This window comes from Pangasianodon hypophthalmus, chromosome 21 (genome assembly GCF_027358585.1).
Source record: "Pangasianodon hypophthalmus isolate fPanHyp1 chromosome 21, fPanHyp1.pri, whole genome shotgun sequence".
Lineage (NCBI taxonomy): Eukaryota > Metazoa > Chordata > Actinopteri > Siluriformes > Pangasiidae > Pangasianodon > Pangasianodon hypophthalmus.
In genome coordinates, this window is record NC_069730.1 from 2,241,539 (window position 1) to 2,264,967 (window position 23,429).

The window sequence follows — 23,429 nt, forward strand, 5'->3', positions numbered from 1 at the left end:
ATCAGCCAATGGCAACCCAGTCCTACTCCCTTAAAGCCACAAAGACTTAACAGGAAGGACTTTGAGGTCCCTCCTCTTACCCACCAGACCCCTCCCTTTGCCTCCACTCCACCTCCCATCTGTCCCAGCAGCAATATGGTTAACACTGCACCCCCCCTCCAACCCCCCGCTCCACCTATCTATCTCCACACAACAGACGCGCATACGCACAAAGCCACTCATTGAGGCCAGAGCTGGGCCCTGATGGCCGCTTGGATAAAAGGCTGATTTGTTCATGACGGCTCCCGTACGCCAGGCCTTGCGCCTCATTTGTCATGATCACCCGCAATTGATTTCTGATCCGTGGGCCTTAAGCGGCCTTGCTTTCAGCCACTGGTGTCTAACTCAGACCATGCATGCGCTGTAACTGAGAGTGAAACGAAAGATTTAATTACACAGCAAATGATGGTGTCCCAAAATAAATCTAGCACTGGATGCACAACCAGCCTGGCTGAAGAGCTTTTATTATCTGGTTGCTAATTAACCTGCCGAGGGTTCGAGAGTCCTGAAATGAAAGGAGACATGGGGAGAAGATGAATATGGAATATGGAAGGGTGGTAGAGGGGAGATGAATCGTGCAGGCCGTAAGAAGGACCGGATGTCCCAGTGCAGATAAAAGCGGACGCTCTTGAACCGAAACCATGCAGCAACCATGGAAAAAAAGGGGGGAGGATATCCTTTCATTGTATTTCTGTCTCAAGGTCTTCTTGCGTTGGCGCTCAAAGGGCGCTGAATATGCAACCAGGCCCTTTACACGGTGTGCTAACCCTGGGTCTTTGAAATGGGAAGTAGGATGCCTGGTGCAGAGCGTGGCTAATTAAGTTCCTGCTCAGTGACACCTTGAGATCTACTTCTTTTTACACAGACACAGTTAAAGGATGCTCCAAACACTCCCCTGATTTATACTTGACAATTGACAGCATACAAATGGAATGGAACAAGGACATCCAGGAAGTGGCCCGGTCATCCAGTCTGCTCATGCATTTCCTCCAGAAAAAGACCACCACCAATTTTCCAGCCACAGGGCGTCTCACTTTTGCAAAAATACCTGACAGGTCCTAAAGGTTATTGCTTATGTTTATGCCCTAATCTGGTTCATTTGGTCCATAAATGACTGCTGCTATCACTGGGTGTGCATCATAGGTCCACAGTGATGCGTCTGTCCAGCATGGCTTCCTTATCTTTATGACATGTTGGCCTTTTGCTGCTCATTTCCCCCAAACAGAGCCGGTATTAATATGTGATCGTGTACAAACCATCTGCTTGCCTGGAAGCAGCAGTGGGAAGATACAATGGGCCTTTGGAGTGAGCTTCAGAGGCTCACTCATTCTGCACAGCCAGTCGCACTACAGAAAAGATTCCCTTTAAAGTTATATTCCCTTTATAATGTTAAAACCCTTTTTTCTAACACTGTACAACACAAAAAGCCTCCATCTAGTACTGTAGCTTTCAAGTACCTTTGCAAAGGTTTGCACTTTCTTAGCAAGCCTGGCTCTCTCTTTCACTATGCTAGCTAACATGAACACCTTTGAGCCAGTCCACTCCCACTGCATTCCATCTTTTTAACTGTTTCCTACAAGCACTTTGGACCTTAGCCTGCCCCGCAGCTGTAAAACAGGCATCCGAGCATAAACACCGCCTCGGAAACACCTAGAAGCCTGTACAGCGTTGTGTACTTTAACTTTACATCTACAAGGTTAGAAAAAGTCAATATGTGCCCAGGGCTTGTCCAAACATTTGCTAACGACTTTCTGAAAGTTAACTATTGTCTCCTGCTCTCCCTCCCCCTGTCTGAGCACACACGTGATGCCGAACTCATGGAACAGTGTGAGGGAAGTGGACCGTCTTGGCTGCTAGCATTCAAAAGCTGCTATGATGACAACAGCATTGTCAATCAGCTCCTCTGTGCATAAAATGCTCATCAACCCAAGCTAAACATATGGACAAGGACAACAAAAAGATATGGCTGGAAAAGGGGGGCGTTGGGGAAAGCAGACACACAAAGCGAGCATGCACAGCCCTGTTGAGACCCTGAAGGTGTGCCTTACTTCCATAGTCAGCTGATGGCCTCATCTCTAATTACCAACTCTCATCCCCCCTTCCTTTCTGTTCCAAACTTCTCAAGCTTCTCTATTGTCTGTGCCCTCCCTCCCTTCTTCTCTCTCCCTCCTACAGCAGTGCCATCCAACCCCTGCGTTGTCCTCCATGCTCCCTTAATCTGTCCCTGACCTGCTTTATTTGCCCCAGTCCCGCTGTTCTCTGGGTTCCCACCCTCCTATTTTTGTCTCTGCGGGGCCGTCTAGGCCTCGGGCTGGGATCTGGCTTGCTATTGTCGATTGCAAAAGGGCCAACAGCAGTGAGCAGGCGTCAGCTTGGAAGCAGGGGCCTGGAGGAGAGGACAAGAGGATGGCAATGACACTGATGCCAGATAGGGTGAGACAAATTTGACTGGAGAATGCATTGCAATATTCAATGTCTCGTTGCAAATTTTTGTCATTCAGGAGGCTGCCTGGGCAAGCACCACTCCTGATGAGATAAAGTCTCTCCCATTTGGACAACAGTATAAGAACTTCTAAAGGTCCTATTTTTAAATGAGCCAAGCTAACAAAGTTTTTGTATGAGAATGTTCTACAAAGGTTATGTGAAAAACAAACCTATAATAAAACCTAAATCATACAATGTTGGTAAGGTGGTAGGAATGTTTATAAATGCTAGATCAAATATCACTTGGAGCACCTGAGAAAAAATTGGACGTTCTGGAATCCAAATGTTCCCAATGTTAGTTTTAGGAAAATGTTCTTACCCTCTAACTGTTAGCTGAAGGAATACAGTGAAAATACATGGTGCCAGAAATCTAGTCAAATACACTATCTGGGTAATATTGTAAACTGTGGTAAATCAATCACTCGTTGCTATGTGAAAATTTGATAATGGCCTATGCCTAATGCCAGTGAGAAGCCCATCATCTAGGAACAGCCTAGATCCATTTTGATGACTGTAGCTTTTTGTTGACAAACGCTTCTACCTCAGAGGCATTATGGGCAAAGTTAATGGTGCAAGGAGATGAGTACTGAGCTGGATACATGCTCACAAAGAGGTCCTTGTTCGACTGGAATCATCACATGCTCTGAAAGCAGTTTCTCGTAATCGGTTTCTCCCCTAGGCCATTTCTTGTCACATTCCAACCAATGCAAGCAAAAGTAGAACAAAGACTCAGACTGATTATGAAACATATGTGTCCTTTTTGGAGCATCCCTCCCCTTCAGACACATCATCAGAGACACATGCACTCTTCAGACACATCATCACCACCACACTAGCCCCACCCTTGCAGAGTTTTAATAAAACCCTAAATTTGGCCCAAGCCCCCATAATTGGCATGCCTCTCTCATCTAATAAAGTCAGCAGAGCAAGACAAAGCTGCTTCGTAACACCCGAATGCATGTGTGCAGATGGTCCGCTGTGCATCGGCCATAATAGCTGATGTCATCTCTGCGCCGGCGCACTGAAGAAGGAAATCTATTCATTAAGGGGTTTCATTGTCACAGCTTACTGACCTTTTTCTTTCCTGCCAACCATGTGTGTAACCACAGTGAGGTGCCGCAGTAAAACATTAAGACCAAAGGGAATTTCTGAAAGTGCTGACTGATAACCTGGTCAGGCCCATTTCTAAAACTAAAGCCTCTGAGAAAGGCTTCTAAAAGAAACACCTTATTACAGCTAAGACTTCTTTGAGTTGTGCATTCACACACACATGTGCATGCATACAGAAGAATGGGAAATGCTCTGTAAACAATGCCACACAATGCGCCTTCGCTGGGTTCTGTGCACAAAGAAAGGCCTTTTGCCAAGCAGCCATTCATTCAAGCAGCCCTGGAGCTCTCCAAAGAACAGCTCACCAATAACAGCTCTTCTCTACGGCAAGCCAAGAGGGACCCACAAGGTCACATCTTTAAGAAGGCTGGCTCTCTTTTGAATAGGATGATTCATCGTCCCTGACCAATCAGAGTTCAAGCAAACTAAAAAACACTAGAAGACATCAAAAATGGCAAATCTTTGTAAGTACCACTGAACTGGGAATGGATCTTTGTACAAGAATCAAAGACATGCGTTTATAGTGACAGACAAAAGGTTACAGTGTGGCAACTGTGAAAGCACACAATGCAGTCCAACAACCTTGCACTCCCTACAATGCACAATTACACCTCGTTTAAGCTTTATGAGGCTGCAGCTGCTTTAAGTGCCTGGACACTCATCCACAAGGTTTAAAAGCAGCCTTCGGCCTCAGCGTTTCGAGGAGCTTTTGGACGGCGAGGGCCTGCCTTACAATGGCAGCTTGATTACCAAGTACAGCTCCTTCTCTGTCGAGTGTCAAAAGGAAAAGGCCATCTGAAAGTCACTTAAAGCCAAATTATGCAGATTTAAGCAATGCTTTTAGTAAGCAGGGACGGCGGCATGAATATTCACGCTCTCGACTCAAAGCCAGCTGTGAAGGACAAGGAAAGAAGAGACAAAGTGGAAGGTGGCTGATGAACCTGTAAGAACCTTTGAACAGGATGACCCCATTACCTCCAGGGGGAATAATATAGGACAGTCACTTGTGGGGTTTTCAGCCATCTGTTCTTATGCTAATTAAACTTATGCACATATGAAAATGCTTGGCACTGGAGGTGGAAATAGTTGGCGTATTGTTCAAGTAAATGCAATAAAAGGTGATGAAAAGATTTCTTTCAGGAAAATAATGATATTTCAAGTTATTTCCAGGTGACTGGCTGGGTCTTTTTTGATTACGTCATCCTGTGTTATACTCTGAAAAACAACAACTTTTTGGAAATCCGCTTATCACTGGCACCATGTTTGGATGGAAAATATAAATAGTGAGATTGCAAGAATGCACCAAAACAGCTGGTGTGGCTATCCATGACAGCAACAAAGTAGTCAGCTCAACAAATTTCACTCTCCACATCAAGGTCGTCGGTATCCCAAAGCCAAAACTTGGCACGAAGCAGAAAAGCAGGAAAACAAAAGCCTGAGCAATGCCAGCTGGCCCCTGCCTTGCCTGGCACGACAAGTGTGGAAAAGGCTAACATGCCAGGTACCTTACATATAGGAAGAGGGAGAGAATAACTTTGTGCTTTCATTCAGTCGTGAAGGAGAAGCCTGACGCCCCTCCTTGGCCTGCTCTGCCAGGGGAAAGTGGAGTGTGTGTGTGTATGTGTTTGTGTGTGGTGTGCGTGCATGCTTTTCCCTGCCTGGGATTAGAGGACTCAGCAGGGCCTGGCAGACCTTAAGGCAAACATTGGGCAGTCCAGCAGCAACAAACACACACTCACACACTTTCACACAGACCAGGCTGGCCCATTAGCTCGTGTGCCGTGAGGGAGGATGGAATTCTACACACCCTGAGCTGAAGTGCTCTGAAGGGCTGGGCCGCAGGGTTTCCTGTTACCGTGAAGTAGAGGAGTGCACGGACACTGCACGATTAGCCACACACACACACACACACACACACACACACACACAGACACAACCATGTAATATACTCTCTTTGGAATTCTGCTACATGTGACTACTGCCAGAACTTTTTGCGATAATGGAAAACAGGAGCCGTGAAAGGCACCTTTAATTGCTGAGGTAAACTGAGGAAGAAAAACCAATCTCTTAGACAGGAGAACATTCCAGAATCTCCACAACACTAGGCATACCCAGCACAAGGGCAGATTAAATGTCTTGACATATCTTCCTCTTGGGAAAGATGTGAATTCTTCTGTGTAGGAGCTTTACCAAAATATTTTCCCATTGCAGTCATGGTTTAGACAGACAACCAATTAAAACAAAGCAAGCTATGTTACCAGACTACTCTGCACTAACATTAACTGAGATAATTATAAAATAAAATATTAGAATAAAAAAATCTGTCATTTAGAAAGCATCAATCAAGCATTTACTTAGAAAAGCAACTAATATCAAATGTGAAAAAAAGAAATTTAAGCTAGCTACTTTGTCGTTAGCTTCACTACATGCTAAAATGGCCAGCCTAACGCCAAGTTGGTTACTGTGGCTAAAGAGAAAGGAAGGAGGTATCACAAAATGTTATAACATGCTCCTTTGTATTTTACTCAAAGCACTTAGTAATAAACTCAAGAGTTAAACAGTTGCACTCTCAGTAACCTCACAGTGGCTTTTGTTTTCATATTTGCGTCAGTGCCCGCCTCCGCTCCAACTCATACTTCCAATCATGATCATTTCCGCTCTGAGGAAACTTTTTTTATGATGCTGCGGGTAAAAATACCATAAACCACTACGGGAAAGAAGAATGGAATGCAAAGATGGGTCTATTTGTGATGCTGATCTTGCATCAGTTTTGGGAAGTCATGGTTATGGAGGGAGCAACGGTTACGGAGTTTTGCTTGATACCCATGGCACTGCATGTTGAGACAGGGTCCCGGGATGCCCCCTACAAAGGGCCACGTGCCAAACATAATGACCCACGCACCACTGCCATGGCACTGGGGAGACAGCAGGAAGCCTGTGTATGTAACTGTGCGTAAGGCGGTCCAGTGGAATGCATTACTCAAATTCCATGGGCTCGCCGCCTCCCTCACCAAGGCAACAAAAAGAGGAGTGTTTGGACTTTGAGTTGGAGTGTGTGTGCGTGTGCAAGCAAGAGGAAGGAGGAGGGAGGAAGACATCAATGGAGAAAACTGGGCAACAATCCAAACTCCAGGATTTACTATTGTAGCAGAGAGAGAGAGAGAGAGAGAGAGAGTATGAGTCTGATGTCTCTCTGAAGGTGAGGGCAATTCAATTACGAGAGGAGTTGGAGGTGTGAGCGAGTCTCTCCAGGGGACAGGGTGAGCACGGACATCAAATAACGTCTACACGGAAAGCGGACACAGCATGTCGCAAAGAAAGACAGGACTGAAAAAGAAAGCAGCAAATAAGACGGAAGAGGAGAGCAAGTATTTTAAGAGGAAGAAAGGAAAGAACCTCTGCCTAATATAATCCCCTTGGATGAATCCTAGCAGGATGGCATTGTTCCACCCTACAACACGCTGAGCTATGTTTCCACCAACACCAAAGTTGTCAGTCAGTCACCAAGCACACCAAGGGTGTCCGAACAAAACAAGTTGCAGAAACAAAAACAAGATCCCTAAATGAAAAATGTGCCTTTTTCCTTTACAAGTTGATCAAGATAAAAGGGCAGACCTTCCTGTCGAATAAGATAAAAGCTGATCCTATATCAGAAATTGGGAAGCTAGTACAGGGTGACTCTGTTGTCTGTATCTAGCTGCTGTAGATACAGCTGTTTTCTGCAACCAGGGTAAGAGCTTAAAAGTCCCAGACAGGACCCATCAACATGACTATACACATCAGACCTCATATACATCCACAGACTGTCAGGTAATAATCATACTGGCAGTGAAGAATTTCTGTTGTCTTTAGCATATGCCAGGGATTAACTTCTGCCTGAGAACCCAACCCACAATCCATATGTATCCAAAGTTTATTTTCTTTAACTGTTAGTCTCCACTGTGCTAAGTGCAGTAAAGTACATCCATCAGTAGTGAGGCTCAGTTGGACCGCACGGACCATTAGTCTCGATCTGGTCTCTGATTGTGTGGACAGAGTTTGAGTTATAGGCGCAGCATTGAGCTCTGATCCTGCAGGACGTGGGCATCAATCTTGGTTTGGGTGCTGTTTGCGTGTCCTTGAATGCCCGCTCAAGGCAGCAGTTTGTGTTAAGGATTTTAGTCAGGTTTAGTCAGGTTTGAAGGGTTTTTCCGTAATTTGACCTTAGAAACCATAAGCACCACCTCGGATCCTTAATCTGATTATCTAAACAGGATAAGTAAAAATGAGATACAACATTTTCAGTATTCCTCAGTTCACTGTATATGTTTGCGTGTGTCTACACACGGGGGTAGATTTTCCTCATTTACAAGGCTCTTTCTTTTTAAGTTTGCCCCAGGACGAGGAAAGGGTTTAATCAGCATGAGAAGGCAGATCTATCAGATATGCTAATCAGAGATCTTACCTGAACAAATACCCTAAAGAGCAGGCTCATCCATCTTAATTGGGAGAGACCTCGTTAATAATGCAGAGACTGAGGTTTGGGAAAGAGGCGTTAATAGAGGCACGGGGAGGGGGACTTTTCTGTCTCGTCACTGAGAGGGCTAAATAGAAATAACATTTTTTCAATAACAAGTCTTGGGGTGTCTGCATATGCTTGTCAGTGAGGTAAACTAGCTAGTAAGAACCTTGATCGGAACAATTCACAAATAGTCTTGGGAGTTCCAGCAAAATGCCCAGAAAGTGTATTTCATGGGATCTCATCAACACAAAAATTGGCAAAACAATACTCTACTGTCAACCATGACATCTTGCAAAGGAATATCAAAGATAATTATCTCTGAACCAGGCCTGCATTCAGCCAACACACTGGAACACAATCCTTCCTAAGTGGAGTGAAGAGCAAGCTTTGAACATGAGCATAAAGCTCGTGGAGCACAAAGGGGCTTCTAGGTTGTCAACGGAGGCGAATGGAGGGCCAGTCATCTATTGTGCCATTCTTCTGGCTTCAAAGCTGGGGTGTGTGTTTATGACACATGCACCATGTTTGAATTGGGCTGAACTGTATGAGACAGGAGCACCCGAGGGAAAGGAGGGGGAAAACCCCAGCAACACACACACAGACAATATTGCTATGTATAGAAGAGCTTATGCTCCAGACAGGAAAAACTGAAATAAGATCTTCAGTTGGCATTACTCTTTTCATCTCCTAGCTTGGTTTGCAATTTTGTAACAACATGAGAAGAAGCGAACCAGTAGCTTATTGCCTTCCCTAAGGACTGTTTCGGAGCCCCAGAGCTGCAGAGAGACCTGCTTCTGCTTTGGTAAGGACGTTGGGGTCTGAGGTATGGACATGTCAGTTGAAGGGTTCTGATGACATAGTTTACTGGGAGCTAGTTGGGGAGTTCCCAGCACAGCACTTTTGTAATAATCTGTTAAGCTCCAACCTCCTCAATTTACATGCCATCCTGGAACTCACTTGGCTCACACAATGGAACCTAGTGTTCATGACATGTTAGTCATTCCGAATGCTGAATGAATAGCTAAGCCAGGTGCTGCTAACCACATTCACCTTATATATCATCTATATGGCTTTGCTGTTCATCGTTTTTGGCTAAGTCTATACAGAAATCATACACTGAAGTCCAAAAGGATGACAACATCTATCTTATAAGAGTGACTGATCATGGAACAAACTAAAAGCAACTGAATCATCTGAAAGAAAGTATGACACAGGTGAAGAGCCGAAAGGAGACCGCAGAGGAAGCGCTTGTTGCTGTAAGAAAAAGAATTATGAGGCTGACTTCCTGTGCAGGCGCCGCTTTTCATGGAAACCACATGCAGCAAACACCCACTGGGTAAAAATATGATTCAACACGATGGCTGATGCAGTTTTGTTTGTAAAAGTGCTCAGGGACTTGTGAAACTATGACTCGTAGCTGCCGATGACCTTTTGATGGCCCATAGCAAACGTGATGATACTGTTAGGAAGTACATCTGCTGGAATGTTTCAAATTGGTTACGATTCAACTTTCGGACACTGCAGCTGAGGTGCGAACAGGGAGAAAATGCGAGCTAGACAACTTTTAATGGCAAGGATCGCACGGTTAAGGCCGCTCTCTGTGTTGGACCTAGAATAGTAATGAGAGAGCAAGGTTCCAATCAAAATGAATTATCCGAGAAAGGCCTCTTCAATCACCTGCTGATTTGCTCTCTCCCCACCTTCTGTTCTTTTTTTCCCCCCAATCTCCCTCGCTCCCTCCTTCCCATAAGAAAAAGCCTACGATGAAAGATAGTGGTCATGAATATTCCTTTAAATCACTCTCTAAATGAAACCTTGGAAGCAAGAGCACACCTGTTTCCAGACTGCAGAGAGCACGCACAGTGATGAGACATGGCCAGGGATGCTGGCTTTCATTAGGAAGCCTTTGTGCTTTCCTGTCACAGCCACAATGATCCACCATTTACAGGCTGATGAAAACAAATTGTGCAGCAGGCGCAGGTCAGTCGGCTCCGAACACATCCATTACTGTGTAATATCTTTAGAATGGTAATAAGCTTTGTGAAGAAGCAAACATTAAACTGCAGCCACCATGACAATCTGCACAGTCAGTGTCAGGGTGTACGCTTGCGTAAATTAAGTCTTCATAAGGCTATGGAAACAAGAGGACTACTGCTTAGCTTTACAAGAGGCATTAATGGCATGATATGCATTTGTACAAAGCAGCTCTGCATTTCTTGCCTTACTGCAAACTCAAGCAGCTTTTTTTGCCTCTGGATATATCTTGTCTTTCAAATCTTAACTGAAAGACCTTTGTTACATATAGAAGAAAAAAACCTCTAGGGCTGATGAGACTTACTGAAGGAATCACATCAGATAATGTTTAATTGCGGCTTTCATGGGCTGTGCCTTAACGCCACTGTAGCGGGCTTGTTTTTATCTTTAAGATAAGCTGGTGCACTTTCAACGCTTTGACGCCGGGCGCCGCTTCTTTTTGTGCTACCACAGCATAAAAAAAAAATTGCTTATTGCTTCCTAGTTCTGAAGAGAATTTAGACCAGGCAATGATTAGAATTTAAAATGTAGTAGACAAAACAGAAAACTCAAAGCAAACTTGATTATTTTTTTTTCTCCAAAACTTTTTAGCAGCTAATGGACATTCCTTTGGAGAACCTTAAATCAAAGTCAGACTAGAGACCTTATTCACAACATGGCCTTGATACGCTGCCTTTGGATCAGTCATGCTAAAGATCATAAAGATTGTAAATGCAGGCCTGTACAAAAAACAATATCAGTAAGAAGCTTCCTGAATAGCAAACACTTGATACATTGGACATCTCTCTTCTTCTCGACTTTAACACTTTATGCAATGATGCATGACTCACATAGTTCATTTTAATTGATGACCCCAAGATTACAAATAGCATCCTAAACGGTTCTTCGGTCGACTCTCAAATAAAACCCAACAGCACAGGTTCCCCATAGCACACCATTAGGAAGAAAGAAGCAAAGAACCAATGCAAAGAATCAATCCAAAGAACTCTTGAGGAACCCTTTTATTTTTAAGTGCCCATGCTGAGAAAGTACGAAAGGGCTTTTCTGAAGAACTCTGTCCTCTGTCGTTCTCTTCATGCACTCTCTTTCCTACAATCGCCCAACGGCTGCCCCATGCTCTGATCCTGTTACACCATGACCAGGAACACAATCCCGTTTTTAGAACACCCCTACCCCACCCCTGGCCTATACAACTGCATGGTGCATTTGGAGCATTGTTTTCTCCTTTACACATGACTCTGGTGCCAGTCAAGACAGGTGAAGGAAGATGACTGCTGCTACACATCCATATGAGGCATAAACAATGGAAATGGATGCTACGTTGGTTCAATATAGATGAAGACACCAAGCGCAGAGCGAGTCAATTGATTATTGCTCCTTCCGTGCAACACAGCTGGCTAAACCTATTATAGCTGTCGTTTTTCGGAAGAGAGCAGGAGTCCGATTCCGAGGGATTGCTGGCTGTCGCTGATGTGATGAATTGCATTTCCACTCTGTCTGCCTGTCGATTTGGGAAAGGAGGGGTAGGAGGAATTGTAGGGAAGTTGCAAGGGGAGTGGGGATGTTTGGGGTTGTGTGTGTCCAGACGTATAGCCCCATGGCTGCTGCCTATATTAATCAAGCTGGAGAGTCAGGGGGAGGTGTGAATATGTGTGAGAGTGGGTGGAGGACAGAGAACAGGGGGAGCCCCCTCCCTACATGTCTGCTGCCCTGACGTGTTGACTGTCAGCCCCCCAGCCCCAAAGTCAAGGAGGCCTCCAAGACTAATGAGGTGTCTCTTTCTGTCTTTCCCTACATCCACACTCGCCCTCTCCACTTGCTAGTTATTTACTCCACCTTTCATGTGTCAGTTTGATTGTTTTCTCGCTCACCCTCTTACCCTCCCTCTGTCTTTCTTTTTCTCTCCACCCGTTTTCCCGCAGTCATCTGTTCCTGGGTTGCTTCAGAAAAGCGAGTGTGTAATGGGCCATATCAGTGTGAGCACTGCTGGCAGATAGGGCTGAAATTGAAAGGCACAAAGAGAGCCAGGACAGAGAGAAAGGGCTATTGATATTTATATTGTACTAGCCACGCTGCTAGCCAGACTCATACCATCCTCAGTTTTATCAATATTTCATACAATACGGAGGAGGGTGGGGTGACGTCCAATCGCACCATGTAAAATGGGGTAAGAACGCGCGGCCGCCTCATGAATAGCCTTTTCATTATTTAGGACTCATGCCGTTTTTACTCCTCTCATATGCTAGCGCTGACAGACATGAAGGCCACGATGAAAAGACTAAACTTTAAACCTAATCTACCGTAATGGAGGATCGGGCCATCTGCAGCACCACCAATCACACACGCACACACACACACACACACACACAAAAACACCTAGATATTGGTTTCAGCTTCTCTCAAAGCATCAAAATATTAGCATTGCTCATTTCTGATGCTACATGTTGTCCCTGATCTCAGGTTTGCACGTGGCTCATCTTCTGAAATCGTGATCGTGTTTTTTCCTGTTTAACAGTCAAATCTGACAGAGCGGCACACCAAACGTGCAGTTTAAGTGTGAGCATGTGCAGAGGTGATGAAGCAGGAAAACTGCTGTTTGTGTGGTTAAAAAGAAAGCGTGAAACCTTCCACGTTTTACACACACACAGACACGAGCACACAAAACACAGTTTGTAGTTCTTAGTCAAGCCAAATGTCTCGCAAAAGACCATGACTCACCGAGAGGTCTGAAATCAATCATGATAACACTGTTGGTGAATAAGCAAGGCACATTTAGTAAACACTTTTAGTCAAGACAATTCATCTTATACACTTTTCATGGAATAAATTATGGACTTCCAACACATATAGTATTAAAGAATGTATTATCTCCTAAGCTTCCTGTACTTTGGCTAACATGACACTACTGTGTACACATTAAAGTGTATTAAATAGGTCTACTTACTAGAACTTTTACTATACTTTTTATTTACACAGTCATTTGAATGTTTAATTTTTGTACAAACTTGTTACATTTGTAAACCATCTCACAGCCATTTCTCAGTGCCACAACAGATACTTGGAGTCAAACACCCATTCCTACAGCTCATCAGACGACACCACATTAACACTCAATTATCATGATTTCAGGCGTTCAAGCATTTGAGATCTGTCCTGATGTTCTAGCAATAATGCTTTGTACATGTGACTTAGCATTCGAGACAGAGCATGTGTGCCAACAGTGCCAGCGTGGCTACAGAAATCTCCTAGCTGCCTCCGCGGCCCTCCTTGAAGAAAAGGGGGCCCCCAAGGTGCCTCTGAGGCGAAGCCGCTAATGTGCGTTTACCTCAGGGTGGAGGTGTGTGTTTATGTTTTAAAGGCCAGACTGGTTGTCGCACGTCAACGTCAGCAGGTAGCTTCACAGAGAGATGATGAGAGACTGGTTTGGCCTCATTCTCGTTTTTTTAAAAGCATAGGGCCCCATCCCAAACAAAAGGCACCTCCATTTTGTGGTGCATGTGAAGTAGGGAACTCTCACACTCGAGGCTGCACAAGTGAAGGTTCCAGATGTTAAATAAAGGATTTGATTGGAAATAATCGCAATGAAACTTTGTACAAGGGCTTTAGCGTTAGTTACTTATACTGAAAGATTGTGTCCATAATCATAATATAGAGTGCAACGCTGAATCTTAATTAATGAAGGCTTAATTAAAATCGCACATGCCCTTAACACTTAAACAGTCGCCTTTACACGTCAGTTAGCAAGCCACTTGGACCCTGTGGTGGCTTTTTAAATATTCATGAAAGGGAAGCCCTTCACCATCTGCGTGTAAACGCCTCAGCAGCGCTACAGAACCTATAGAACGATAAAAAGATAAAAAAATATTATTATACTACCAGCGACACATTCCTTGACCTGCAAACAAGCTGCAGTTGTTTCCACAAGTTGTATTTTATTCAAACACAATGAAAAATGCATGTACTAGTTAACCCAATCCAGAAAGCTCAGGTGCTTTGCATGGCCCTCCTGAGTTAAACGCAGCCTATCTTAAATGCACGTCTAAAGCAGCCGTGTGGCATTTGCATAGAGGTTTGCACGGTGCTAACTGCCATTGACTGGGGCCCTTTTTCCCCCTTCTTTTGCCTTCTGGCAGGATATTTGACCCCATCTCCAGTGTGCATTATCCTTCCTCCCTCGTCCAGACTGAGAAAATTAAGTTTCCATGTGAACTGGCCACAGAAGGAAGAAAAGAGATGGAAAAAAAAACCTCGCCGCAAATCTCAGCTGGATGAAAGGGGCTGCCGTGGGGGAGGGCGGCGTGAGTTTCCTGCACTCCCCAGTTTAGTCTTACAGCCCCAGATGGAGAGCCTTTTCTCCTCTTTTTCCTCTCAAGCCAAAGTGCAGCTCCGGTCTCTGTTCTCGACCTGCTTGAATGCGCCTCGCGTATTATCCATGCTCATTTTCCCCCCCTATTTGGTTCCCATTTCCCCTCCCTTGTCTCATTCTAGTTTGGGCGAATTGCTTTAGTGATCATTTTCATTCGGTATTTATCCAAGCAAAAAGGTTTAGGGTTTCAGGGTCTTGCTAACAGTAGGGAGAGCTAACAGTAATCCTCAACCAGTCTTGGAGTTTGAACTAATAACCTTCCGGGCGCTAGCGCGCACACACGCGCGCGCACACACACACTCTTACTTAACCACCAAACTGTAATAAAATATTTTATTTATTTATACAGTGCTTACAATGAGTACAAACCAACCATTACATTACATAAACATACACAAACATGGATGTAGCCGTAAATTAGCGCAGTTTTGAAGCAAAGTCACAGGTTGGGTAGATTTAAGGCTTTGGGGGAAAAAAAACAACAGGAATTTGGAAGATGGAAATTTAAACTATATGTAAATAGCTTTCCTTTTTCCCCCCCTTGAATTCTACTGCATTTGTTAGGCAATTGCAGACAAATGTGTTTATATTATGTAAGCATGCTTTCTTAGTAAAGAGAAAGGAACCATGCAAGAAGAACGGCAGTCTTCATGAAGACTGAGGTGAGAACTGACTACAGATTGGGAGAGAATAATGTAGAATAATTGGACAAATAGGCAGTCGATAAAAATAAACTTCCAAAAGAAATTATTGTTTATAATCATCTATTCTACTATACATCACGGTATTCAGTCCACATTACAGATTAAATGCTTTCTATTCAAGAGTATGCTGCGTAAATATGAAGTGTTTTTGGGTAAGATAAACAGCATCACATTTGGAAACTGATGCAAGGACATCTGCCTAAGATTCCTCATGTTGAACGAAATCAAGGTACGCTAAACTCTTGTAAAATGTTTGGAAATGACTGCGATATAAAAATATAATCTCAGCAGACTGAAGAAAAAACAGCTTCTAGGAAACTTTATTAGGACTGTTGAGGCTGAAGGACAATCTGACTGTTTGTATATTCAACAGAACAGGTCCTCAGAAAGGACAGAAAGGGGCACCAGGCAGACGAGGGGCAGGGATGGGAACGTAGGCCCCTAGTAGGGAGTGACCACTCTATCTAATCAGCAAGGGGAGGAAAAGAGTCTAGAAAATTCCAAGAGTCTCCCCCATTATGGAGTGTTAGAGATAAAGCTAGCTTCACGGTAATGGCCCAAACATGAGGACACCACTGATCAATTATGTGTCATATTACATTTAGCACTGTTGAAGGTTGATTATGTTTCTATTATGTTTCTAACTAGAAGTTTATGGAAGGAGTCTCCAATGCCAGCACTTTGTAACTGTCCGATCTGGGACAGCATTGTCCCAAATAATTCACGAGGGTAGCGGCAATGATTTGAAGAGTCCACCATAACAATACCATGTGCACTAAATATTGCAAAATATTGTATAATTGATTATCAACTTATCTCTGTCCCTCTCAAGTTCACTTCTCAAGTTTATCCTCTTTCAGTAAGAAAATTCCTCTGAAGTCTTCCCTCTTTCACTCACTGAGTCTCTGACATTGTGCTGATGAGGTACCTGTCTCCCTCGCTACTTTCAAATTAATTTCCCTCCTTTGATAAAGACTTGGAAGAAGAAAAAGGTGCTTAATGACCGTGTCCTTCAACGCCGACTCTTAATAAGTGCAAAAAAGACGATTTGTTTAACTGATTTTCTTTGAGACTCGCAGGCATGGAATTAATTACCTTGATTAAACATTGTCGCGGGCTCTGAAAGACGGTGCAGAATTAGCACTCCCTTGTTGAACTCGCGTGGGCCTAAATGAGACACGTCCCGATTACAAAGACCGAAATGACGCTCACGCTGGAAGGAGACGGAGGGCAGGAGACGTCACAGAGTTGTCATAGAGCAGACGCCCGGTAGCTATTGCCTTTCACTCATATGAAAATGTTTTCTTTCATAACTGCCCTGAAAAGAAAGCACAAAAATAACTGTGGTTCGTCCGGAGGGGAAAATAGGAAAAATGCGCTTGATCAAACCTTCACTTAAAATGAAGTTGTTTTCTGAATCGGTCGCAGTCTACCACTGCTTATGTTAACAAGAATGTGCTGCAGGATTTGCTAGCATGTTCTAAAGAAAACAGCATTTTGTGTGTTTTAAAATTAAAACTAATAAACCAAGATAAAATGAAGGAAGACTAGCTGAATTAGCAAACATGCACCCACACATACACACACCCAAACCGCTGTGGTTTTGCGCATTCCCAAAGAAACCACTAATACCGAAAAGGCCCTTCAAAATCCAAGGATTGAGCAGGAGAGCGGAAAGCTCGAGGGCGGGATAGCTCTGAAGCTCTAAGACGCTAAAAAAGACAAAACTCCGGGGGAAGTAAACGAGGATTTGTCCCTCTGGGATCCTGGTGTAACTTTTGCCTCTGTAGGAGGCTCCATAAAAACGCCCCGTCACAGCTTTGTGCTCTTAACAACCCCCCGTCCCACACACACACACACACACACACACACATTGCCTCCTCCTCTATTTGAAAACAAGAGCAGTTTCTACAGCTGGGTAACAAAGCATGACCCATAATAATCCGCAGGGCTGACTCAAAGCTAGAAGCTCTTCTAGCAGAAGAGCCAGGCGTGGGGGAGGGGCCTTACGCAAACACACTCTGGAATTAATTATTCTGATTAACACACCAACACAACGGTACGTCAAGGGTCCTTGCTTTAGCTATGGAAACCTGAAAAGCTGTCAAACGTGCACTTTGATTCAGATCATTGCGAGAAGCCTGGGACTTGCTGAAGGTCGTCCTGCACACTTCGAGTGCCCTAGGAGACTCCTGAGTAGCTTAGTGCACCTGTAGTATCTGATGAGTTGCATAGCAAGCTTGTGAACTGACTAATATTTCTGAGGACCTTGTGAGTCTCCTAGCACACCTATGAGATATCATAAGGCCTCTTGTATCGCCTAAGACACATGGGAGGCATGTGTTATTAGTACACCAGACCAGTTGTGAGATGCCTAGCACACTTATTAGGGGCCAAGCACAAGTGAATACACTAGAAAAATGGGAGATGCCTAACACACTCATGAGTACTCTAGCACATCTGTGAGCGAAGCTGCCTTCCTTGCACAGGCTGTAGTGTGAAACCCCAGGCCCTGTGTAGGCGTTAAACATCAGAGTGACTTTCTGCACCTCGTTCGCGGTTCCTTTGTGACTGCCAGGTTCAAAGAGGGGAGGACCAAAAAATGAGGCCTGACAAAAAACAACAAAAACAAGTATTAAGTCTTCTGGCACTTAAGTGTGTCTCGTCTTCTGCTGACAGAAAAAAGGGGTAGAGGGCATTTCACACAAGCACACGCCTTCACACACCATTATAAAACCACGCAAAGCAGCGATGGGCGACATGACAAAAATATCTCATCGCGACATGTGAGGACATTTTCATGATGTGTGCAATATTTAAATTTAGTGGCGCAATGTGCAACTAAAACGAGCTTTTAATAAGCCAATGAAACCCAGTGGGCTTAAAAATGGTTTTATTTAATGTCTAGAAAAGAAATTGAACCAGTTAATGAGAAAATAGATTTTACATCTAATTAGAGTCAGTCAGGATTATTAAAATGAATATGACAAAATGCATCATCATAGAAATATCATATCACTCATTCTGAAAAATCAGAATAAAGCATACTGAACTTAAAAATGCTCAGAACTGATAGCAAACAGAAAGAAATGCAAAAGTGTTCAGACAGTTTCATGTTGCTGGAAGTAATAATAATGTTATGTGTTGTTATAAAGTTTTCCATCCAAAGTGTGAATAAACAAATCCTAAATGGAAAAAAAAAGCCTGAAAAAAAGTCAGTCCTTTCATAAAGATGATGCAAAAAGGGCAATGGAAATGTTTTGTTCTTTTCAAATAAATGATGTACAGGGCGTATGTCACATGTTTTAGAGCTATGTCTAAACAAAAGCATGGCCGCACACAACACTCGTTTTGGGACAGATGATGAAACAAACATTTTGCTCAAGTTAATTAACAAAAGTTACTTCACACATTGCAATGACCCCAATCAAGTTAAAGTGTTCACTGCAATATCTCACTATTGTTTTAGTGCTCTTTTATTTCTGTACGCATGCTAAATACAGCAACGCACTGAGGATATTATATTTGTCCAGAATCACTTATGTCATTTTGAGAATTTTCACATGGCCATAACACAGATTCATTTGCATTATCTATTGCTGACTAGAAACACGGATGTTGATGTAAAAAATACTGATGACATGCAGGACACTCTCTGAAAATGTATTGCAATTCATAATATTGTAATATCGACACCATGTAATCCGAAAGGTTGTGCGTTCAAATCCCAGGTTGCTGAAGAGAAGCCGCTGGGGCTTGGAGTAATGGATCTTACCTTACTTGATCACAATAGCAAAGTAAATAAAAAGATTTAAAGGATTTCCTCATTTAAACTACTAAATTGTCTTTGCAGGAAGTTGAACACAGTCCATTTCACTACAAACATAATTATGCATACATGTTAAGTCAACTACATCGTGTTTGCTGGAGTAAACAACCATAACCCTAACGGAGCACCTCCATGTTTGCTTATGAAGTTTCCTCCTGAGAAAGTGGACTTTCCCTATAATAAAGTAAATTTAAAGTTCCCTATAATGCATGGAGCAGACGTGAACGAGGCTTTTCAAGGTGGCTAAATAAGTGCCTGTGTTATTGCATTACAGCCAAGTTATCGCATTTCCACATAGGCAGGAACACAGTAGAGCTTTGTAAGAATAAACTGGTCACGGCTTCTTTATTCAATCAGCTATATGTATGCTTTCATGGGCCTGCGAACACCTAAGTGTAATGGGGATTTGGGGAATCCTATAACTGCTATTTCAAGAAACAAAAACACACACTAAAGCCGGCTGACTCACAAAGGTGGGTTGTGTTCGCTGGACAGCACAGCCTACAAATAACCCTGGGTCTGAACCACACGCTGGGGTAAACGCTTCAAACGTCACCAGTGCAGGCTAGTAGCTTCAGGTGATATTTAAGAGCTGGGCGGTACAGCAAAAAAATATCATCACGATGCATGATACTCAAAGAAATTTTCACGGTATACGATTTGTTGAGTAACAATGCATTTGCTCAAGGGTATAAAAGCACTGAGAATACTCACAAGACTCCGGGAAAAACTAAATTATTACAATATTAATAGTCACACCGTTAATGACTAGCTTGGTGATTTCTCGACTCGTGAGAAATCTACTAGCCCTGATCTTGAACTAATGAGGTGTATTTGTTGTTGTACAGCAACAATGTCACCAAACCATAGACACTCTTCATATCTCTACATAATTGAGAAGCCAAGCGTGCAGAAGATATGCACGACTTCTACTGATGTATGCATCGTTCCACATATTCTACATAGATTTAAATCCCTGTTCACGTGGGTTTCCCTGCTGCCACCAATCTAGTTACTGAAACACTCATAGTGCATGACTAAGCCTGTGTCTCGGCTATCCTGACGGCTCGCCTGCGTGAGCAAGAAAGGACAAAATAAATGCATAAACAGGCAACAAAAGCACAAACATGAATGCATTCTATAGTATATATACATGTAAGAGGAATGGATCTGTTGTGGTTTCTCTTTGTCTGAAATAAAGCACATTATAGGAGAGGCTTTCTTCCTGCGCTGATTGATGGGAGAGAGCTCTGTGTCCTATCATGGGGGGAGGAGAGCTCATTGTGTAGGCTATTCCAAGCCCAATTTTACTAAAAACAAACCCTTTTTTCCTTACAAACATGCACAATTTTCGATAGAAACCAACAGAAAAGCAGAATAAGCGTGCTATTTTAGTGAAAGTATTGAGACAGATCCGGTTCCTTTGTCCTGATGAAGCAGCAAATAAACAAAAGCCATGAGATCCGGATTTGAAGCGCATTAACCGGACTTTATTACAGTCAGAGATCTGAAATAACCTGATGCAGTAGTAAAAAAAAAATAATAATATTGACTAGATTACCTCGAGGAGTCGGTGAAAACTGTGAAAAACAGACAACTCGGACTGTATAAGCCTCGGAGCACTGAGGCAGATTATACAATAGGGGTTTGTTGTTTTTTTTTTTTCTTTCTTTCTTTAGAGAAGGGAGAGAATGGAGTGCCCATTGTGAGAGCTCAAATGTCGGGTTTATAGGCTTTCAGACTTGCACACACTGCACATCGTGGTGTTTTCTGGATCGTACATAACCTTTATGCATTAAATATATCAGTTTAAAAGTGCGATGGGACACACCGGGACCGGGACGAGCGGCCCTTTAATCTTTAAAAGCCTGTCTTTCATCAGCAGCAAATGAAACTCGACCCATAAGCCTGCAAATCCGACTTAACGTCTCTTTTTAGATTCAGATATATAATAAAAATATTCTAATAGCAGTGAATTGAGAGTGCGAGAGGATTTTTTTTCCCCAAAAAAAATACTGAGAAAAAAAAAAAACTGGCTCCGATTGGATTGTATGGTCGCCAGAAACTTCGGAAACAGGAGCGCCCTTTTTTTTGACCCATTTCCGAGAATTCGGTAAACAAAAGGGGCCCGTGTAAAGGCAGAGTACGCGCACTTACCGACTTGCAGGACGTTTTCCACGCAGCCCATTTCCAAAAGGCGGATCCCGCGCCGGAAAGGGAGTCCGTCAGCTCCTGCGCTCGCGCCAGCGCCCGTGGAGCTCGAGCTGCCCGCCGGGCTGGACGCGGCTCCGGGACTTCCAGCGGATCCGGCGGTCGCGGCGGAGCTCCCCGGAGTGGACGGAGACTCCTCCGCCGCGGCGCGACACTGAAACGACGAGTACATGCATATCTCCCGCTCGTTCCTCGGGAAGGACCAGAAGACGATGCGGCGCTGAACGGGTTCGGGGATCCTCTCGAAGCGCTCCTCCACCCGCTCGAAGGCCCACTTTTCCGCTACGGCCTTGGCGGCGCAGTCCAGCAACGACTCCGGGCAGCGAGGGCGCCCGCTGGAAAGCCCTGGCCCGGGCCCCGGACCTGGACCTCGCGGAGCGGGACGCAGACACGGCCGCTTGCTGGCCGGCGGCGAAGCGAGCTGGAGCGGCGGCTGAAGCGGCGGTAGATCGCCACGTCCCTCCGCCATGACAACCGACTGGAACACTGCGACTTCGTAGAAAACGAGAGCGTGGCTCGGGAACGGACCCGGGGAAGGTGGGGGGGAGGAGGAGGGGCGAGAGCGGCGGAGAACACGTCACCAGTAATAACAAACGCGCTCGCCAATCCAGACGCAGCGCCGCGCAGACCAACGCTCAGCCTCCGCAGGGACTCCGTGTGTGTGTGTGTGTGTGTGTGTGTGTGTGTGTGTGTGCGCTCGTGTTGCACGAGTTGACAGGCTCACGACAACCCGTCGTAAATAACTCTTTCGGTTTTATGCCACGTTCAGTGAGGATACCTCTTGTAAATATCGTACTTCCGGGTCAGAAGTTTGCACCTCGTATGTTACAGTACACACGACGCGCGCACAAGCGCGTGAAAGGAATAAACAATGGTCTTCGTCCTGTATTGGCACTGAAAGTATTTAAAGCCAGTCTTTTTTTTTCCACTGCCTTGGCGTATCCGGACCTCCTTATATGGGCATGGCTTAAAAAAAAAAACACGGAAGATTGCTTTCTTAGGAAAAAAAAAATCTTTATAATAACACACTGCATGCAATGACCTAAGTGTTAGCTGTCCCTCCAGTTTGCTGTTTTATTTATTTTTTTATTCCATCACACTCTGGGTATTATTAAAAATAAATAAATAAATAAATAAATGTCCGAAACAGCACATTATTCAGTATAGAATACAGTATTTTGGAAGTTGTGATTATGTGCAAAAAATAATAGATAATATTCATATCAGTGTCCAAATGATGTACCCATAATGCACTCTGATGTTTGACGGGGATATGCAGTTTCCTCTCAATTTATAAGGTTGATTGAATGAATCCTTCATTGCTCCACATTGCCCTTTTTAAAATGTTTCATTTTCATCTCTAGGCTATTAATAATGTCACCCTGTAGACTTTTATCTATCAGCTATTTATCGCTGACTATCATTAGGCCTACTGGCTTTTTTTTTCCACTGTTTTGTCATTTGACAGGATGAGTGGCCGCTTCCTGTCAACCTATGATGTCACCTAATCACCTTTCACAAAGAGCTGAAAGTCCTTTAGCTTTGAGAAACATGGTCATTGACCTAGACAAGCCATCAAGGGCAATGAATTGCTAATTCAATTCACACTCACACCCTTAAAAACACTCTGTCTTTCTGAAACAGTCAAATCAACATCCACTAATGTGTCTGTAAAGTTAGTGTAAGCTGTCAGACCCTTTGTCTAGATGTAGACCTGCATTTTTCACACACACACACACACACCTCAGCATTGCATAATTTTATTGTGCAACGCAGGACATACTTTCATCACTTTTGACGAGAAATCTACAGGAAGTACTGCTTATATTACATCATCAGGATGCCGATATTAACAATAGATTTGCCTAGGGCATGTACATTTTTTTTCTTCTTCTCATGGCCAGATTAATGCTAAAAAAATTCATTGGTAATCAGAATGGTGTCTGATGATAAGTTGCTGATTATGGGTATGGATATGAATATGAATGAGTGTCTCTATATGAATATAAATCTCAGCCTAGATTTTTCCTTTTCAAATCTTTCATATCTTTGTTTAAAAAATGATTTTCGCTTCCTGATCTTGAACAATTCTTGCTTCTAGATTTTGCTGGACGTACTATAAATGTACTTTTCTTTTTTCTTTTTTTTATT

At 43.7% G+C, this 23,429-nt stretch overlaps 1 protein-coding gene across 1 annotated transcript in view; it reads right to left on the minus strand.

Annotated features, from left to right (window-relative positions):
* The window catches only part of zswim5 (zinc finger, SWIM-type containing 5), a 41,498-nt gene extending 19,322 nt beyond the window's left edge, over nt 1-22,176 (minus strand). The window contains exon 1 of the mRNA XM_026941164.3: nt 21,225-22,176. Coding sequence (XP_026796965.3) covers nt 21,225-21,747 — 523 coding nt within the window. The 5' untranslated portion in view covers nt 21,748-22,176. The remainder of the gene's footprint in view (nt 1-21,224) is intronic.
* Nucleotides 22,177-23,429: the final 1,253 nt, after the last annotated feature.